This window comes from Scleropages formosus, chromosome 4 (assembly GCF_900964775.1).
Source record: "Scleropages formosus chromosome 4, fSclFor1.1, whole genome shotgun sequence".
Classification (NCBI taxonomy): Eukaryota; Metazoa; Chordata; class Actinopteri; order Osteoglossiformes; family Osteoglossidae; genus Scleropages; species Scleropages formosus.
The window spans coordinates 14,303,764-14,325,353 of NC_041809.1; the positions used below are offsets into that span (position 1 = coordinate 14,303,764).

Consider the following 21,590-nt stretch of genomic DNA (forward strand, 5'->3'; position numbering starts at 1 on the left):
GAGGACTGAGGTTCAAATCTTGCCTTCTTTTGCAGTTGAAGTTGGCACAGTAAGTGTTGGGGTGTTGGTTTGGCTCAGTTCATGAGAAGTTTTGCATGTTCTCCCTATGTTTGTGTGACTTTTCTCCAGGTGCTCTTGTTTCCTTCTACAGTCCAAAAACATGAGTTTCAGCTGAACTGGTGACTCTAAATTACTTGTGGTGTGTGGCCACCCTGTGAGGGACTGGTGTCCTGTCCAAAGTGTACCCTTAGAAGACTAGTGACCTGTGTTTCATGGATAGGCTCTCATGGTCCATGTGACCCAGACTTTGATATGTGGTTAACAAAAGTGAATGCTCAATTACCCCAGAATAAGATATTTACCTTTAAATTGCTCCTGTACAAATCATCTGGCTATATAAGTGGGTAAATCACTTTTGAGAAAAGCATTAGTTAAATAAACACAAAGGCAGATTTGACATAAAACACCGTCCAAAGCCTTGTCATTATAAATTGTCACGCCCCTGACTGCACCCCAACTACACGGACCTGGCAGGAATCAACGGAACAGGGTGTAAAAACAACCAAACCACCACTATCAGATTGCAGAATCTCCCAGACACAACTGTCCTTTCTACACTTGCCTGCATCCCCTGCCTCTTCTCCCCTGCCCTGTTTCCTTGGCCCATGACTGGATCTTCTACTCTGGTTCTGACCTTCACTCCCCACTTTGATTACGGCTTTGGATTCACCCACTTAAAGACATTTGTACCTTGCTTCCTGAAACTTTGCCTGTCCCTGACTATGGATCTAGTTTTGTCCTGCAATCTTTAACACCGCTGCAGCTGGGTCCAGCCTCTTGCCTCCTGTCTTGTGGTTGTGAGATGATTCCGCCTCCTCAACATGGACCCAGCGGAATTGGAGAAGCTGAGAAATGCCATCTCAGCTCAAAGTGTTTTGTTGGGATCAGATGAACAAACTATCCAGCAGATATCAGAGTCCATCTGTGAGATCCTGCTGCTCCTGCACCAGAGTGGGGTCTCTGCGACGGCGGCCACTGCTGTAGTGCCACCAGCGATCTCTATTCCAACTGCAACGGATTCCCACCTGGTGACTCCAGTGTTGTATTACCAATCCCCAGATAAATACCAGAGGTTCCTATTCCAGTTTGAGCTGGTGTTCTCCAGCCTGCCCCATTTTTACCAGACCGATGACTGCCTAGTGACCTTCCTCATCTCATTGTTGACAGGTGCTGCACTGGATTTGGAGACCTTAGCCTGGAGGATCCGCATTACCGTCACTACACATGCAGAATTCTGGAAGCAGTTTGAGTCTGTCTGCAATCACCCTGGGGCTGGAAAGACCACTGGAGATCATCTGATGGCTCTCCAACAGGGCAAGAAGCTGGTGGCAGCATATGCACTGCGGTTCTGCACACTTACAGCGATGACCCAGTGGAACCAGGCAGCCCTCCTGTCCTGTTTTTGGAGATGTCTGCTCCCCGGATTCAAGCAGAACTCACCTGTTAGGCGAAAGACTGGTCCTTCGAGCAGTACGTGGAGAATGTGATCACGATAGACTATTTGGCACATAAATGCTCGCTGCACACCTGGCTGGCGCCCTCCCAAACACATGCAGCCAGGGAGAGGTCATCTGACCCCAAAAGTCTTTACTAAGGCCAGGGTCTCTGTTTCACTCTGAGTTCGATTAGAGTTGGAGGGGACACACCCAGAACGGGACATCAGTCCATTGCAAGGAACTCCAAGCAGGACTTGAACTCCAGACCCAGCAGAGAGCAGGACCTGGCCAAACCTGCTGCACCACAGCACCCCCCACTGCTGAAACGGTGTGTTTAAAAAACTTTTGCAATGCACAGTTAATTATTTCATGAACTTGAAAACATAGGAACAAAGAAAATAATAATTGTGGCATGTGCAGAAGTTTGGGCACACTTCCACTTGTCCAGTCATAAAGACTTCTTTTTGTTATAGTCCATGATATTAATTACCTCATTAGACCTGAATAAGCCCCTTCTAATCACCTTAAAGAGTGATCTGCTTTTCCGTTTTTTTGCATAAAACTGTATTACAGTAGTGGTGCACGGTTGGTGCAATGGCTTTGCCGGGGCCTGTTCTGTGGTGGGTCCGGGCTTCGAGTTCCACTTGGGGTGTCTTGTGACAGACTGGTGTCCTGTCCTGGGTGTGTCCCCTCCCCCTCCAGCCTTGCGCCCTGTGTTGCCGGGTTAGGCTCCGGCTCGCCGTGACCCTGCTTGGAACAAGCAGTTCCAGACAATGTGTGTGTGTGTGTGTGTGTGTGTGTGTATATGTGTATATTACAGTTTATGATTTTCATTACATATATTTGAATATTATAATATATTTAAAATGCCATTCTTGGTATCTTCAGTTATTTTAACATTGAATTCTTACCTCTGATAAATTGCTGTAATTAGTCACTTCTGACACCAAAATTATTGCACTCTTGTTCATTTAACTGGGATTTTTTTTTTCCTAAAGCTGAACTTCATTATGTTGTGATAGTGTATTAAAGAGTAGTTCAGAAGAAACTACGGATCAAGTGGCCTCCGGCTTCCAGCCATAGACAGCAGCAGCAGTCTGATGAAAATGTAAGCAAAGTCATTCAAGCCACAGCCAAGGGGGACACTGACAGTTGACTCCACTCTATGATAGCCATAATTGTCAGCTATGTCTCCAAAAGGACTGAATGTGTAAAACCTGAAACAAAGTCCATATACTGCAGAGCCACCAAGATACACTAGCTGAGTAAAGAGTTCTAAACTCTGCAATGGCAGCACAAGATAGCCAGTGAAGATGAGCAACAACCACTGGTGGAGCTACGCAACATGCTAAGGAGAAAGCTCATGATATTCTTCCAGGCAGAGTGGCACAGGGGACATGAGAAAGAAGAAGCCAGGAAACGGGCATCCTTCATTTCCAACTATTTTGCCTTCACCGGAAACTGCTAGGGGATAAGCGCAGTGGCCAGCTCATGTGCTCAGTGGAAGAAGTGGATACCTACCTTCAAGAGGGTGAGACTTTGAACACCATAAGGCCCTCATTAACCCAGCAAACCCACTATTGAATTTGCTACAAAGGAGGCCTGCTGGAGGGAGGTTCAAGAGGTGGTAAAAAAGTAAGATCAGCCTCTGCTCCTGGACCCAGTGGAATGCCGTACATTGTTTACAAGCATTGTCCAGAAATTATTCACCAATTGTTTACAGTCTTTACAGGGTGATATGGCACAAGAGAAGATTTCTTCTCAGTGGAGGTCCACTGAGGGCATTTAAATCCCCAAGGAAGAGAACTCAAAGAATATCAACCAGTTCAGAACCATTTCACTTCACAGCGTGGAGTGTAAGATATTCTTCAGTGTCTTATTGTATCAACTGATGGAGTTCCTTTTGAAGAACATGTACATAGACACCTTTGTGCAGAAGGGCAGCATCCTTGGAGTGCCTGGATGTTTGAAGCACACTGGTGTAGTTACACAACTCATCAGAGAGGCTTGCGAAGGCAAAGGGGGCCTGGTTGTGTTATGGCTGGACCTTGCGAATGCTTATGGGCCCATACCACAGAAGCTGGCTGAGTTCACTGTACACAGACAACATGTTCCCATGAAGATCAAGTACCTCACCCTGGATTATTACAACAACTTCAGGATGAGTCACTTCTGGGTCCATCACATGAGACTGGCATCGGCTTGAGAAGGGTATAATTACTGGTTGTACTCTCTTGGTTATACTTTTTGCCCTCACCATGAATATGGTAGTAAAATCATTGGAGGCTTAATGCAGATAACTCTTAACAAAGACTGGAGTGTGCCAGCCCCCCCATAAGGCATTCATGGATCATCTCACAGTCACTACTATATCTGTGCCTGGCAGCACAACATGGGCAAGCAGCAGGCCTGGAGAAGCTCATCACGTGGGCAAGGATGAGGTTTAAAGCAACAAACCAATGTCTCTTGTGCTGAAGAAGGGAAAAGTGGTGGATAAGTTCCAATTTTCTTTGTCTGGAGCAACCATCCTGTCCATCACTAAGCAACCAGTCTTGGAAAGGTTTTTCACAGTAACCTCAGAGAAGCCGCTGCTATGCAGAGAACCACTGGAGACTTTTAGGCCTGGCTTACCAAGGTCAACAAGTCAGGTTTGCCTGGCAGTTTCAAGGTCTGGATTAACAACACACCATCTTGACTAGAATCCTATGGCCTCTGTTAAAATAGACAATCTCCATAAGAACAGTTGAATCTCTGGAAAGGAAGATTAGCAGCTACTTCCACAGATGGCTTGGCTTACCTCAGAGTCTCAGTAGTGTGGCTGTGTACATGAGAAGTGACATTTTGCAACTTCAGGAACAGTTCACGGTGGCATGTACAAGAGAAGCACTCCAGTACAGAGACTCCACAGACCCCAAGGTGGCTGCAGCTGGCATTGAGGTATGAGCAGGCTTTAGATGGAGGGCAGATAAAAAGCTGGAGGGAGCAGAGTCGCGCTTGAGATGCAAGGCATTGGTGGGCACAGTGACAACAGGGAGACACACTGATGGACACGCTGTGTGCCCATTGAGATAGGCAGTCAAGGATTTGCTGGGCACTCACTTACGCCTCTTCCCAAAGACCCAGGTGTGCAAGTCCTGTGGCAAAGATACGCACCATATTATTCAGGAGGAAGTATGGGCAGGCATGGAGGAAGTAAGGGCCAGCAGAATGGTGTGGCTAGAGCAGCAAGGAGCATGGGCAAAGTGGGAGAGTGCATTACAACAGAAAGTTACCTGGTCGAACATCTGGCAGGCTGACTCCTATTGAGTCAGTTTCCTGGTCCAAGCTGTATATGACACCTTACCAAGTCCAGGTAACCTTCATGTTTGGGGGAAGAGTGAATTACCCTCCTGTCTTCTTCTTCAGTACACTGCGAGAGGATCCCTGGAACACCTGATTGAGCAGTTGCCCAAAAGCTCTTGGAGAAGGTCACTACTGTTGGCATAACGACCAGGTGCTAAATGCAGTTGCAGAACATGTTGCCACAGCCATCAATGCCACCAAGCATCACCACTCTGCATGAAATACTATTTCCTTTCTCAAGGCTGGCCATAAGACCCACTCACAGCCTAAAGCTGAGACAGGGCTCCTAATCACACCTACCAACTGGCAGGTGAGAGTGGACTTGAGCAGGCAGCTGAGGTTCCCAGAAAACATTGTATTCGCAGCCCTCCGCCCAAACATGATCATGTATTTGGAGGCTATTAAGCAAATGGTAATTTTGGAGCCCACAATGCCCTGGGAAGAGTGCCTGGAGGAAGTCAGTCAGTGGAAACGTGCAAAGTATCAATGTCTGAGGCAAGGCCGGTGGACACACTGTGTGCCCATTGAGGTGGGCTGTCAAGGAATTGCAGGACGCACATTGTGCAAAGCCCTAACGCTGCTGGGCATTACAGGTGAAGAAAAGAGGAAGGCCATCAGGTTAGCTACTGATGCCACAGAGAGAGCCACTAGGTGGCTCTGTATTAAGAGAGTGGCTCCGTGGTCAGTTGCTACTGGGAAGCAAGTCGGGGTTTGATCAACCCCGGCTAGGTCAGCAGGACGAGGATGCCTGATGTTAAAAGACCCGAAACACCCGATTATCCAAGGTCACATCGCTGATGATGTGTTTCAGCACATCCGCAGGATGTATCGTATAACTAAAAACAGGGTCAAATGTCATCTCCCCCTTTGTTCTCAAACTGAGAAACCTTTTTATTTCTGTTTATACCAAACTGTTGATCATTTCCTTTTAGTTTGTTTAACTTTCAAGATTTCTATATCACCATATTGATTTATATACACCATATTTTGTGAAAACCCTGAAAACCAGCTTCTAGTAATTTTATGTGCAAGACCTGTATTTAGATGACTTAGATACAAAGTACTTGTAAAACTGCATACGTTTCATCTAAAATGTTTTGAAACACTTTAAAGTCCGATCTTTTAATGTTTTATAATAATAATAATAATGCGAACATAGCGAGATTAATATCTGCATTTTGCTCTTAAACAAACGGACATTTCTTGGCAGATCATGTTCTGTCGTCTTCTCACTGTGATAGAAGCGCTTTTAAACATTTAGGCTTTACGGAAGATATTTGTTATAGTTTGCACGTCGTAAGTTGACAAATTCATTATCATTATGCTCAAGAGCGTCGATGAACGCCTTAACAACTTTATTAACAGAGCAGCGCAATTTACTCACACTGGACTGGTGCAGTTCAGTGGTAACTACTTGACCAGTGACAACAGAGCAAAGAGATAATATTCTTCAGGTTACAAGTCCGAACCGCTACACAACGACCGCTCTCTGTTTTCTAGCCAGAGACGATGTAAAATATGACATATGTGTTAAAAATGAGTTGATATTACACATGAACAACTTGGGAAATGATTTATTCGTTAAAAAAAATAAAATTATACGATTATTCTCATTCTGCATTAACCCTGTTTGTTTTAAGTCAGGGGTCCTTCACTTGGTGAATAAAAGCCCCGGACTCGACGTTCGGCCCGATGGAAGTGTACGGTGTGCTGGTGTCCAGGAAAATCTCCGCGTCGTACTCGAACTGGACCGTGGTGGGCAGCAGCATCAGCTCCTTGTGGCGTCGAGATGCGACAGAGACTTTGTCGAACGGTGGATCGGTGTCCTCTCTTGAGTGGGACTCGACTGCGTGGGGGAGCTGAGCGCTGAAGGCGACGCCGGGGTCCTTCTGCAGGGTTGTGTCGTGGTGGTACGAAACCATGTCGTTGCTTAGATTGACAGCTTCCACCGCGTTACTGGCGCACAGCCGGCCGCAGCCCAGGATGGTGGAAAAGGCTCGTCTGAAATCCGCGTTGAACGCGTAAATGACAGGGTTCAGGGACGAGTTAGCCCAGCCGAACCACGCGAAGATGCTGAACGTGGTGTCGCTCACGCACAGAGAGTCGCCGAATGCGTTTACATCGCAGAAGGGCACCAAGCAGTTCAAAACGAAGAAAGGCAGCCAGCAGAACACGAACACCCCCATTATCACAGAAAGAGTCTTCAGAACTTTGGTTTCTTTTCTAAAACTTGTCTTCAGGTAGTTTTCGTTGCCGTTGCAGTCGCTGTGCTGCTGGTTATTTTGCACTTGTTCCACGGCTCTTTCCAGGGAAGATATTCTTCTAATCTGCTTCTGGGCGATCCGGTATATCCTCGTGTAGGTGCCGATCATGATGACCACAGGGATGTAAAAACTTATGAGTGACGAAGAGATGGCGTAGGTCTTATTAAGACTGGCGTTGCAGCCTACAGTGTGATTGCTCGAGTTTGCCGGCGCATTCTCCTCTTCGGCCTTAATATGCCAGTTCAGCTGAACAGGTATGAATGATATGAGGATCGAGAGGGTCCACGCAACTCCTATCATAATAAAAGCAGCCCGCTGGGTCATTTTACGCTCGTATCTAAATGGGCTTGATATTGCCCAGTATCTGTCCACGCTAATTATACACAGGTTTAAAATAGATGCTGTGGAGCACATGATATCGAAGGCTATCCAGGTGTCACAAAAGCCACCAAAGAGCCAGTACCCGGCCACCTCGGAGACTGCTTTCCACGGCATAACAAGCACAGCCACGAAGAGGTCGGACACCGCCAGGGAGATCACGAAAAAGTTAGTCACTTTGGATCTCAGATGCCTGAATTTGACCACAGCAGCGCACACCAGCATATTTCCAAGCAGGGTTGAAACAATGAGAAGGAACAGAATACAGCCAAACAGGACTCTCACACTGACTGCAGAGCTGTCCTCGCTATTGCCTTCCGCGAGAACTTGCATTTCATCTGAAAAGTTTTCCATGAGGACTCTTTTCTTCGGATGCCATGGCAGTGACTTTATCTCCCTGTGTTCAGGTATCGCCATTAAATCCGGCTTGGTGTCTGTGATCCTCACACGGGAATGACACACGGGTCTGATATTCTTCATCTGCTTGGCAAAATATGACGTATTTGTTTTCTTGAGGTAGCGCGAATCCTCCAAGTACCCGTTACGCTTTGAGATCTGGAGAAGTCCAGCTTCAGTTTCCAAGTTGGAGGGAATTGACAGCCTTCTGTGATTGGAGCACGGTGTAAATATATAGGCATCATTCCTCTCTTCAGAGGAGATAGACACACTTGTGATTGTTTCCATTCTCAGTCATCTGGATTTAGCCAAATAGCTGCTCCGCTGTTTATTCGGAGAAGATCCGGACTGCGGTTTTAACTCATAAATTACAGCGTATCCTGTTGTCCGGACAGAAGAGACAAGCATTATTCTCACACCGAGATAAGTAGTCTTTAATGGAGATGCTTTCCCATTATTGCTTTTTATGTAGTTACAGAGAAAATGATAGAAGATGTAAATTAAGCCATTTTAAAGCGCACGTGTTGTTGTACCACCGCACCGGAGGCGTTCAGTAAACATCGACGGCACAGGAGGTAGCAGTTTAATACGGTTGCAAAACTACTTTTATTTAATGTTTCATATCAAATGAAATACAATAGATGTGTACAGTTTAATAAAATCACACTAGTGGAAGACGTGGCTTGCCTGATTGCACTAGAAGGAATCTATATATTTATTAATTACATGAATTCATAAAAAATCATTTTTTTTGCCTACAACTATGCAGGAATGCTGCTTGCGTTTGACACTGCTATCATTTTATGTCTCTTTTTTCGTTTGTTTTTATTCCTATAATTGATTGTCTTCTTTACATGCTTGAATGGGCTTTGTGTCTTTAACCTCAGCCCACTACCATAAAAGGTTGGTGTCGTTGTCTCTTATGAGGGTGTTATCACTTCCTTCAGTGGTGCATTTCTTAAAATATGGTAACACGTGACAATATTAATGCAACATTAAGCACCAGCATGCAAACTTTGCAGCAAAGTGCATCCTTCGGTTTATGCCTTAATTAATTTTAATTTATTATTATTATTAGTAGTAGTAGAAGACGTGGTAGCGGTAAAACTATTTGTTGTTCAAGCAGAAACAGATTTTACAGACTTGGTGTTATCTTTGCAATAATAGCAATATTTCTACAGCCAAAGCAGCCTACAATATGTTAAATTTAATCAACCTGCTGTAGTGAAGAATGCAACCATTAATAATTCTTTTAACTGTGTTGGATTATTCTCCATTAGGCTGCAATATTTTATTATATCAAACTCTGAATGAGGTCGTATTTGCCAAGTATGCTAACGCACATAAGGAATTTGCTTTGGTGCTTGGTTCTTTCAGTATTACAGACACTAGAACAAGATAGACAGCTGACACAGAATAAATAAATAGCATATGTACAGAGTAAAAGGAATAAATACAAAAAAAAATACATTACAAAAGTGATGGGAAATATTGTACTGATAGGAGACCTATAGGGGAGCGTAAGTGTTCATGAGTGTGATGGCTTGAGGGGGGGGGGGAAACTGTTGTTGTGTCTTGTTGTTCTGGTGGTCAGTGCTCTGTAACGCCTGCCAGAGGGGAAAAGTGTGAAGAGTTTGTGCCCAGAGTGTGTGGGATCAGTAATGATTTTTGCCCGGCCTGCTTTTTTGTTCTGGTCTCGAACAAGACCTGAAGAGTTGGCAAGGGTGCATCAATGATCCTCTTAGCTGTCTTGACCGTCCTTTGCAGCCAAATTAAATTATATTATTGTATTATATTATATAATCATGAACTGGAGGGGCAGGTTTGGCTGGTACCCGCTGTGTGGCGGGTCTGGGGTTAGAGCTCTGTTTGGGGTGCCTTGCAGTGGGCTGGCATCCCAGCATCCTGTTCTGGGTGTGTCCCCTCGCCCTTCGGCTTTGCGCCTTGTGTTGCCGGATGGGCTCCAGCTCACACTAGCGGTTGTTAACATTGGTTGGTTATACTTATGAATTTGGGATAACATTTTCAGATGACTAGGGAAAGTAATATGTCAATATACGCAGCCATTTTAAGAGATTAGATAGCTGCTTGCAATTACTTGTGTTTTTGATGGTGGACATTTGTCATTTTTTGGAAATGACATCCTATTGATGATAAACTGAGTTTGATATAGTTTTTGACAATATGTATTTTCACTGTATTGAACATCAGTGAGTGACATGTGTGTTTAATTTTTGAAACCAGTTGAAGAGTTCTTTTCATCTGGGGTGAAAAGTTCATTCCTGAGCTCAGATTCTAGCTATAAACATATTTTAAAATTCGATTGGTATTCATTATCATAATAAAAATTGTAATCACTTGAGATATTTGCATGTTAAGCCTCAGCACAAGCAGGGTGTAGTCAGTAAATGGCATAGGTGGTACAGTTTTGCTTCTTCGGTTGTATTTAGATTTTTCCTGCATGCATCACTTATGTAATCACACTTCAACATTTATTATATACGTACTTAAAAAGGCACTAAAGGCTACTTTATAATTAAGAGCGAACGTGAAGCTGAAGCTAATAGTTTGTAGTTTTAATTGCATCATTCCATTTCTCATTTGTGGGAGGTACAGTGGTGTAGTGGGTTTGACTGGGGTCCTGCTCTCTAGTGGGTCTGGGGTTTGAGTCCCGCTTGGGGTGCCTTGCGATGGACTGGCGTCCCGTCCTGGGTGTGCTAGGTTCTGGCTCCCCATGACAGGACAAGCAGTTTCAGATGGTGTGTGTGTGTGCACTTCTCATTTGTCAACTACACTGAAATTTAGTGGTGACTTGGGACAGTCAGGGTTCATACAGACATTTTGAACTGTTACAGACAAAAATACTGAAAAAGAAGCAAGAGATAAAAAAAAAAAAAAACTGAACAAATTTACATTTATTTGTAGTTTTACTTCCTTTTCAATAAATCTTTACATAACCAATTTTTTATCATCTGTCTAGGGGCTGGTTTTCTTGTACTCTTATCCTACTTATGACAAATCGTGAAAAATTCTCAAACAGTTGTTTTTTTAAACTGTAACAACTTATAATAACTTATTTCCTTTTAAATGGTCTTGTCAGCTCATGTTTCTGTGACTCTTCTTATGTGGCAAAGAAAGGAAACCCTTATCTTTTCTATATGGCAAGGCCTATAATGAGAAGAAGGAGAAATATATAAATATTATAATGAAGACAACAGAGATCGCTGGAGACCATAACATTGAACTGGAAATCAGCGTAGGAGCCCTGGTGTTTGATTGGGGAGGCGCTCTCAGTAAGGAGAGTCTTAACTTTCTTCATGGATTGGTTGGGTTGACGAAGGAGAACATCTACTTCCTTAGAGTAAAAGACCTCGAGGGAGTGGACACTTTTCATAGACGCACCACTAGAAACCAGATGGTGAACGAAAGGGTGCTGAATTTATGATGAAGACTTATGGTGGGGATTCAAATCAATTCAATTTATTTTTACAGAGCGCTTTAACACAGGCATAAGGCAAGAAAAACAAATGGTAACTGGCATAGTTCTAGTGACAATTCTCACAGCAGCATTTTGTACCAACTGTAGCCTGGATACAGTCTGGTACGGACAACCTGATAATAAAGCATTACAGTAGTCTAGTTTGCTTGGAACAAAAGCATGGACCAGTTTCTCAGAATCTTGCCTACATAGGAATGACCGTAATTTAGCTATGTTTCTTAACTGAAGGAAGCACGTCTTAGTCAAAGCATTTACATGAGATACAAATAGCTTCCCATCCAACAGGACACCCAAATCCTTGACACAATCTGTATGCTTGAAGCTAATACCATTTGTTGTAAAGATTGGCATGATTATGTCGAGAGTTTTGGCGTCACCACCCACTACAAGTACCTCTGTTTTACTGGCATTTAGAGAAAAAAAAAAAATTTCACACATCCATAATTTTATACTGGTAAAACAATTAGCTAAAGACACGACATGTGATGGATCATTAGGCTTAAATGATACATATAGCTGTGTACCATCGGCATACGAATAGAAATTCACATTGTGTCTGCAAATAATGTCACCCAATGATAACATATAGAGTGAGAACAGTAATGGCTGCAGCACAGAGCCCTGTGGCGAACCATAATTGAGATGGAGGGGGTGCAGTCATCAGATTTCGGTACAAATTGTTCATGGTTATCTAAATATGAATCAAACTCGTTTCGACTTCCAGTCTAGTGGTAGAACTTCAAACGAGGCAAAATTATAATGATTTCTGAGTGTTATTTGCAATCTATTATTGAAAAGAACAACAATTCCACCTCCACAACATACAGAATGAGATTTATGTATTTATTATATCTGCTGGAACAGCTTCTATTAGGGGAATCGTATCGGACTCATCGAGCCAGGTAACTTTCAATAAGAAAGAAGAGATTGGACTAGTAACTTAATATTAAGTCGTTTACTAGAGCAGCTTTGTTTGTTATTAAACAGATGGCAGACTACTTTTTTGGCTTCGGAAGTAAATTGAGAGTATTTGGTTAATTTATTTTAGCTTTCAGGTCAGGGGGCGCAGTGGCGCAGTGGATTGGACTGGGTCCTGCTGTCTGGGGTTTGAGTCCTGCTTGGGGTGCCTTGCGACAGACTGGCGTCCTGTCCTGGGTGTGTCCCCCTCCCCCTCCAGCCTTTACCCTCTGTTGCCGGGTAAAAGCACTTTTCATTTATTTATACTTAATTCTTTTGTTATAAGGGGTGCGGTGGCGCAGTGGGTTGGACCGCAGTCCTGCTCTCCGGTGGGTCTGGGGTTCGAGTCCCGCTTGGGGTGCCTTGCGGCGTCCTGGCGTCCCATCCTGGGTGTGTCCCCTTCCCCCTCCGGCCTTACGCCCTGTGTTGCCGGGTAGGCGCCGGTTCCCCGTGACCCCGTAAGGGACAAGCGGTTCTGAAAATGTGTGTGTGTGTGTGTGTGTGTGTGTGTGTGTGTGTGTGTGTGTGTATGTGTGTGTGTGTGTGTTTTGTTATAAAACAAATATGCATTTAATAGTATATCAGGACAACAATAATCAGAACAATGAATGATGAAACAAAATATGAGGTATGAACACCTGAAGTCAGATTTACATAAAGTATTGTTTAAATCCTTTTAGTCCAAATTCTGACATCATGGCTGATAAATTGTGAAATAATTGTTTATTGACATTGCTGCATTAAATTAGGTTCTAATCACAAAACAAGTCTTCATGAAACAATGCTTGGTGAAGGAAACATCTTAATTCCATGTATAGAGAGAAAATGCTTTTGATATTATTTACAAATAGAGATGTTATAACAATAAGTACTGTCACTTGTCTTATTTTTATATCGTACAACTTTGCATTTTTGCATATGTATTAAAATGCCAGGTGCAACCCAATGCCAAGGCATGCATCCTAGCTTATACTAGGCTCATAATTATAATTAAAAATATAGTGTATATAGTACTTTGCTTTAATCAGTTTTATCTTGGAATTAATAAAATATAAACTATAATTTCCATCAAAAGCTATTTATTTTACATTTTATTTCAGTTGAAGTGCATGAAAATTGGTAGGGCTTGTTTGAAGGATATCATGAACAATTTGACTAGCAGGTATATCAAAATTCCTGCACGGCCTTAGAGCCATGATCTGATAAGTATCATTACGATGCATTTCAAAAATCATTTTCTTACAGATTTTTCACCAGTGCACTTGTGTAAATTAAACAAAGGCATCACAAAGGGAGAAAGTATCCTTTAGGAAGACAGCTCTTTGCAAATTAATAACTAGTGAGTAATTGGTAATCTGTTTCTGATTTATAAACTCAAGTACATGCATCTGAATGTGCACACTGTTCTGAACAAGCTCTGATTCTCAACAAGAAAAAAATGTTTTTCTTCAGTTCACAGTATCTTAAAGAGCTGGGTACATGCCTTGCTTCATGGCATCATTGCTAGCAGACTGAGAAATGTGCCAAAGCAAAAAGGAAGGTGGGACACCATCTAAATTAATAGTTGTAGAAATCTTTTGTTATAAAATACACAGTATGTATCGCACAAATAGTTTTTTCCTCCATTTACTTGTATCTGTTTTTAAGCTAGGGGGTGCGGTGGCGCAGTGGGTTGGACCGCAGTCCTGCTCTCTGGTGGGTCTGGGGTTTGAGTCCTGCTTGGGGTGCCTTGCGATGGACTGATGTCCTGTCCTGGGGGGTGTCCCCTTCCCTCTCCGGCCTTACGCCCTGTGTTACTGGGTTGGCTCTGGTTCCCCGTGACCCTGTACGGGACAAGCGGTTCTGAAAATGTGTGTGTGTGTGTGTGTGTGTGTGTGTGTGTGTGTGTGTGTGTGTGATTTTTCAGCATGTCTATGTTGTACTGCATTTAGCAGTTGCATTTCTCAAAAGTGACATACATCTCAGTGAAAATACAATTTGTGCATTACATTAGGAGAAAGAGACACAGTTGCAGATGTGATTCTTAAGCAAACCTAATTTGTTTCTTTCCACTTGATGCACAAATGTTCATTGCTCGAGTAGGTCCATAAGACACAGGATAGTGTCCTGATAACCTTCCTATAGTTTTTTTTAAGCTACACAAATATTTACTTAGCAGATGCTTTTCTCCAAAGCAACTCTCAATGGGTACTGACACACTTGCTGAAACCACCTGTCCCAAGCACGGTTGCTGCAAGCCAGAGCCTAGCCCGGCAACACAGGGCATAAGGTTAGAGAGGGAAGGGACACATCCAGGACAGGACGCCAGTCCACCACAAGACACCCCCAGGGGGACTCAAACCCCGGACCCACCAGAAACCAGGACCCAGCCAAATCCGCTGCACCACCACACCCCTTTCCCATGGATACTATATAGTGTTATCACCCCACACACCTTATTCATCAAGGTAACTTCCACTGCTATATACACTACTTACAATGGGTCACTCATCCATACATCAGTGGAACACACTCTCTCTATCACTCACACACCATGGGGAACCTGAACAGCATGTCTTTGGACTGTGGGAGGAAACTGGAGCACCCAGAGGAAACCCACGCAGACACGGGGAGAACATGCAAACTCCACAGAGACTGAGCGGGGAGCAAACCCATGTCATCTCACACCCCTCAGGCTCTGTGAGACAGCAGAGCTACTCGCTGTGACACCGTGCCGCCCATTTAGATACAATATGGGATTAGCGGCTGTATAAAGGTTTATCTGGGGATGATCATGTGCATGATGATTATGGTGCATGAACAAACTTTATGATCATCCCCAGATTATCATATCATACCGTACATGAGCTGGAGAGTTCTTGGGCAAAGTGAGTCCAGAAAAGATGAGTTTTCAGACCCTTCTTGAATGTTGACAGTTTCAGCAGTTCTGAGTGAGAGGGAGAGGTCATTCCACCACAACAGAGCCGAGAACCTCCGTGCTTTACTTTTCATGTGCGGGTCCAGCAAGTAAGTAGAAGTAGACGCGGGGGGGGTTGGTCTGGTTGGGGTGTAGCAGTTGACCAAGTCTTGTAAATAACTAAGGCAATTCTATTGATGCATTTGTAGGCAATAACCAGGGTCTTAAATTTGATGCAGGCAGCTATAGGAAGCCAGTGCAGAAAAATGAGTAGAGGAGATACATGGGAAAGCTTTGGCAAATCAAACGCAACATTCTGTATTAACTGCAGAGGTTTGATGGCAGTAGCGGCAAGGCTACACAGGCAAGAGTTGCAGTAGTCCAGATGGCGTGAGTGCTCTGTGCAGGAGAACACTGTCATACTGAATCTGAAACAAATCCCTCCTGACAGGAAAGATACTCTGCAGTATGCTGTAAAGTAACTAACAGGAATTAGCACAGGGAAATGAAAATTGTAACACATAACAGAATTAATTTAAAAAAAACAGATGGAGCTCATTTTGTCTTTTCAGTTATGAGACATGAATGGGTGTAACCAGAACTTTTTTTCAGGGGTAGCCAGGTACTGTACTGTGTAATGTATTGATTCCACATGCTCCAGCAGTTGTTTTTTAAACAGGAACTGTAATTATTCTATTAACATTCATTAAACAAGACAAAAATTCGGTTGTTTCAAAAAAATGTTTTTATTGTTTTTTTCTTATTGTATTTTGTTATATCACTGTCCGGTATTGCTCGGAAGTTAAAAAAATACGTTTCCTACATTTTTCCCGTACAACTATGTGTTTTTTTCAACAAAACCCTTAACTTCAAGTTATAAATACAATTTCAGCTTCCAATCAAAAACTTTTAGTGTTGTAGTCTCTTTGATATTTAAGGTTTCACCTATAAATATAGACATTTTTGATAAACATAAAGGCAGAAAAATGTAAACACTGTTTTGTGGATTTATTACATTTTCTTCTCTTCCTTCAGTAATGTTTGACTGAAAATGTTTACAGAGTCTGGTTACTGACAGCCATAATAATTGCCCATTATACATAATAAAACAACCATTAATGTGGGTATTGGAAAAATGGCATTTATCTGAATGTACAGTATTTGTTAATTTAATTATGCACATAATCTCAAGGAAGATCCTATTACATCATGTGTTAATATCTGCATCTACAGTATTAATTACTCAAGTCAATTATAATATGTTCATAAATCTGTGTTTTCCCTTTGAAACTGGATGCAAGCAAAAAAATCACGGTTATCAATGGAGACAGATGAGAAGCCTCTCGGTGACTGGATATGCAACTCTTGGAAGTAAATGAATTGGCCTTTCTTTCCCTCCCAGCGATACACTTTGGTGAAAGAATAGTCACTTCCCAAAATGGCATACTGCCAACTACCAACAAAGGCTGAAATACCATGGAACCCCATGAGGGCATTGTCTGAATCTCATTGAACATTGAGCCATCCCACTTCATCACTTTAGAGTCTCCAATAAACCTGGTCAGACAAATGTAGAGTTCAGTGCCCACACATCCTCCATTTCTGGGATGTCTGTATGCCTTTCAAAAAGTTTCTGACTTTTATTCCACTGGTAAATAACAGGCCGCTGGGAACTGCTGGACAGAATTAGGTGTGGTTTGTTTGCAATCTCTAGGTACTCCGCATCTGTGTCACGATACCACGGATGGAGGGACTGATGGGAGTAGAAGCCATTGCCATTCCACTTGTAGATGGTGGTAGACCCTGCTTTAGAACTGTCGGCAATGATGAAGAAAGACTCATCGTCTATACAGAAAGTTTCCACATCATTAGGTTTCCTGATCTTCAGAATATCTATATCCTGGATTTTGGTGAATTTGTTAACAGAAACATCCCGCTTGTAAATATGAGAACCTCCAAAAAGTTGAGCGACTATAATAAATAGCTGATTATCAATGAGCAGGGGTTTGCAAATAACTGTGGATGTACCTGTAAGGAGAAATCAATGTTAAAAAATGAAAAATGTATAAAATATTTACGAAAATGGTTGAAAATAAAAATAGAAACCCTTTACAGGAAAACTGGGAAGGCTGATACTAAATTATGCTACTAAAATCTTTTGAATAGCTTGATTCACTAGAGAATTAAGACTCATACAGCTATCCTGCAAGATACATCCATCTGAGTTCCAAAAATTTGCCGTCATTCCCCGACCACACCCCTGTTATATGCACCTGGCATGAATTAATGGGACAGGGTTTAAAGCAGCCAATCACTGCTCTCAGGCTGTAGAGGTTGTGGAATCCCCTGGGGGGGAAACTCTTGCCTCTGTCCCATGACTCCTCGCTGAATTCCTTCTGCCTCCTCTCCCCTGTCCTGTTTCCTTGCCCCATGACTTGCCTACTCCAGTTCTGATCATTGCTCCTGACCTCAACTACCATTTTGGATTCACCTGCTGAATGATGTTTACACCTCAGTTGCTGAAACTTTGCTTGTCCCTGATGACAAGTCAGTCTCCGATACATCAGGCTGTGTCAGATCACCCAGGTCACCTACCGCCTAAAACTTCTATCAATCTCCATATATATCCCAAGTGACCTCACTCCTCTAAACCTCAACAAGGACCATGCCTCTGCCTTCCCTTGTAGGTGGACGGCTCCCCAGCCTATGCAGTCTGGACCCAACTGGACTCCAAGTGCTGGCAAGGGGGCTTATATTACCTGGTGGACTGGGAGTGGTATGGACCAGAGGAGCGTAGTTGTGTCCCTGGACAGAATATTCTTAATCCAGATCTTATTTCTGACTTTCACAGAGCCCACCCGGACCAGCCAGTGCCTCATCCCAAAGGGTGCCACCCCCCCCCCCCCCCAGGGGTGCTGGGCGTTGAGAGTCACCCGTGGGGATGTACTGTCAGGTCCCTGACCTCGCCCCAATTACACACACCAGGTAGTATTCAATGGGACAGGGCTTAAAAGCAATCCAACCACCACTCTCAGGTCACGGAATCTCCCATAGACAACCGCACATTAGATTCTTGGTGTTCACAAAGACCGAATTTGGATTTTGTGTGCTTTCTGACATGAGCAGTACATTTTGATATTGGTCAGAACTGGCATCAGGTTAAGGTCACCACAGGGCATCAATAGCACAAATCCACAGGTCCATCCTACATTGTATGGCTATTGTATGATACAGGCTTGTGTTGTAATTTTGTGGGAAATTATACATGATATTCTTGGTACACAAACCACTTAATACAAACTGAGTATCATTTGAATGTCACAGCATACTTAATCATTGTTTCTGACCAGAACCATCATCCCTTCCCGGCCACAGCCTACATTTTTTTCAGATGACTACTTCCAACAGAATAATTTGCACAATATGTACAGTCCCCAGACCTTAACCCAGTCAACTACCTTTGGGATGAGGTGGGACAAGACATTCGCAGCATGAATGTGTGGCAGAAGATTCTGCAAAAAACTGTTTGATGTTGTCAAATCAGCATACATCAAAGTCCATAACGAAAATTTTCAATGCTTAAATCCCTGCTTTAAAAAATTCTGGCTAATTTGGAGAGAAAAATAGGAACCTGGAAGTAGGTGGGTGTACCTAATAAAGTGACCACTGAGTTATTTTTGCTCCATTCATTTATCAGTTTTGGCCCATTAGCTAAGATATGTGCACAGAGCCTTAAATGTCACTGGTGAATTTGTTTTATTCAGCATATATTTCCTTTTGTTACAATTTTCTTATGTGCAATAGCTGTATGGGTCTGGATGTAAGTAATGTTACATTTACTCATTTAGCAGATGCGTTTCTCTAAAGCGACATACATCTCAGCAAAAATACAATGTTATTCATTACATTAAGAGAAAGATACATGGCTCTAGACATGTGATTTTTTAAGTAAACCTATTTTGCTACTACCCACTTGATGCACTGATGTTCATCAATCAAGTAGGTGCATAAACCACAGGATAGATGAATCCTGATGAAATCCTACCATTTATTTTTTTAAGACTGAGGTACACCAACAAACAATCACATACAATGCCAGAGTAGCAGCTGTGTAAAGGCCTGGAGAATTTTGTGACGTTTTAGATATTTCTAAGACCAACTAAGTCTTTATTCTGTCCTGCCTGATCACAATTTTTAACTTAAATATTCAATATCACAATAATCTATTTGGATGTCTTTCATTAGTGTGATTATTTAGATTTTTTTTTTATTGTGACGAGATAACATTATGTTTCATAGGGGCACAGCAGGCTTAGCTGGGTCCTGCTCTCTGGCAGGTGTGGGGTTCGAGTCCTACTTGGGGTGTCTTGCAACGGACTGGTGTTCCCCCTCTCCCTCTAGCCTTGCTCCATGTTGCTGGGTTAGGCTCTGGTTCACCGTTGTCACACCCTCATCAGCAAGCCAAGCAACTGCACCTGCTGCTAATCAGCATGACCAGATATAAAGGGAGTGCCGTCACCACACAGGGTTGCAGAATCTTACTTGCTTTGTTTGTTTTTCAGTGGTCTGACTCTCCTGGCTTCTGACCCCTGCTTGCTCATCTGGTTACTGAGTCCTGCTTCACCCTGGAAAATAACATCCGCACCTCGGAAGACCCACGCCTGTCCACAACCTTTGTTCTCTGTCTGTTCCTGTGATTGCATCAAAATAAACATACTTGCACTTGGGTCCAAACCCCTGCCTCTTGTCTCCCGTCCTCGTTGATGATAGCCACGACCCTGCTCGGGCCAAGTGGGCTCAGATGGTATATGTGTGTATATGTCTTATTTTACTTACTGTTAATGTCATCATTATCCCTGAAGACCATTTCAACATGATCCCACTCTAGAAATCCGCACTTTCCAGAAAATGGCTGTGCAAATACAAAGTACTGATGATTGCCAAAATAAATGGAATCCACAGATACTGACTCAAATTTTAGAGACTGATGGACAGCAAACTCTGTAAAACACAAAAGCTATTATTCTGAAAAACAAAAATTAAATACACACACACACACACTTTCAGAACCGCTTGTCCCAGATGGGGTCGCGGGGAACCGGAGCCTACCCGCTAACACAGGGCGTAAGGCCGGGGGGGGGGGGGGACACACCCAGGACGGGATGCCAGTCCGCTGCAAGGCACCCCAAGTGGGACTCGAACCCCAGACCCACTGGAGAGCAGGACTGTGGTCCAACCCACTGCGCTACCGCACCCCCTTCCAAAAATTAAATAAATTTAACAATATGAATTGGTTGTCACTTGTACTGTTCTACAAAACATAATCAGAGGTGGGTAGTAGAGAGTTACATATATTCACTCACTTGCTTTGGTAACCACTAGTCATGGCAGTCTGAAGCCTACCCCAAAATCATTAGGTTCAAGAATGGGGGGACACACTGGATGGGACACTAGTCCATCAAACACATACAACATGGATGTCCAGTCACCTGAAATGCATATGTTTGGACTGTGGGGAAAAAACTAGAGCACCCACGCAGACACAGGTAGAACACGCAAACTCCACACAATTGACACCGGATTCCAGCCTATGCCCAAACAGCCCAGGCACTGTGAGGGGCAGCACTACTTACTGTGCCGCTCTGTTTACATTTATGTTTATTTATTTAGCAGACACTTTTCTCCAAAGCGACGTATGACTCATAGAAAACAAAATGTGTGCATTACATTAGCAGAAAGAGAGAAATGTAGATGCAGACGTGATTCTTAAGTACAGTTAGTTTCTTTCCATCGTATACACCAATGTGCATCACATGAGTACCTGTATAAAACTTTATCAGAATATCGATGAGTCCTGATCATCTTCCAAGTAATGATTTTTTTTTTTTTGAGATACATATAAAAACATGTTACATTATAGAAGTAGCTAGAAGAGATGAGTTTTAAGACACTTTTTTAAATGTGGACAGAGACTCAGCAGTTCTGAGTAAGAGGTAGAGGTTGTTCCGCCAGAACCGAGAACTTTTGTGCTTTAGCTTTCGTGCATGGGACCACCAAGCAGGCAGAAGTGGAAAAGCACAGCAGTCTGGTTAGGGTATAGCAGATGATGAAGTCTTGAAGTGGGCTGGGAGCAGTTCTATTGATACATTTGTAGGCCATAACCAGGGTCTTAAATTTGATTCGGGCAGCTATAGGAAGTCAATGCAGAGAAACAAGTTAAAGAAGACACATGGGATCACTTTGGCAAGGCAAACAACTCATGTATCAGCTGCAGAGGTTTTATGGCAGTAGCAGGAAGGCTAAATGGAGAGAGCTGCAGTAATCCAGACAGGATGTCACCATGGCCTGGACAAGTACTTGCG

The 21,590-nt window shown here is 43.1% G+C and overlaps 1 protein-coding gene and 1 pseudogene across 1 annotated transcript; one reads left to right on the forward strand and one right to left on the reverse strand.

The window, feature by feature from the left end:
- The first annotated feature begins 881 nt into the window (after positions 1–881).
- On the forward strand, positions 882–4,802 carry LOC108932718 (uncharacterized; annotated as a pseudogene).
- A 1,676-nt stretch (positions 4,803–6,478) lies between these two features.
- LOC108932716 (D(1)-like dopamine receptor) lies at positions 6,479–7,834 on the reverse strand. The gene has a single exon (XM_018749284.2). The coding sequence runs from the start codon at positions 7,832–7,834 to the stop codon at positions 6,479–6,481; it is 1,356 nt and encodes a 451-aa protein (XP_018604800.2).
- Positions 7,835–21,590: the final 13,756 nt, after the last annotated feature.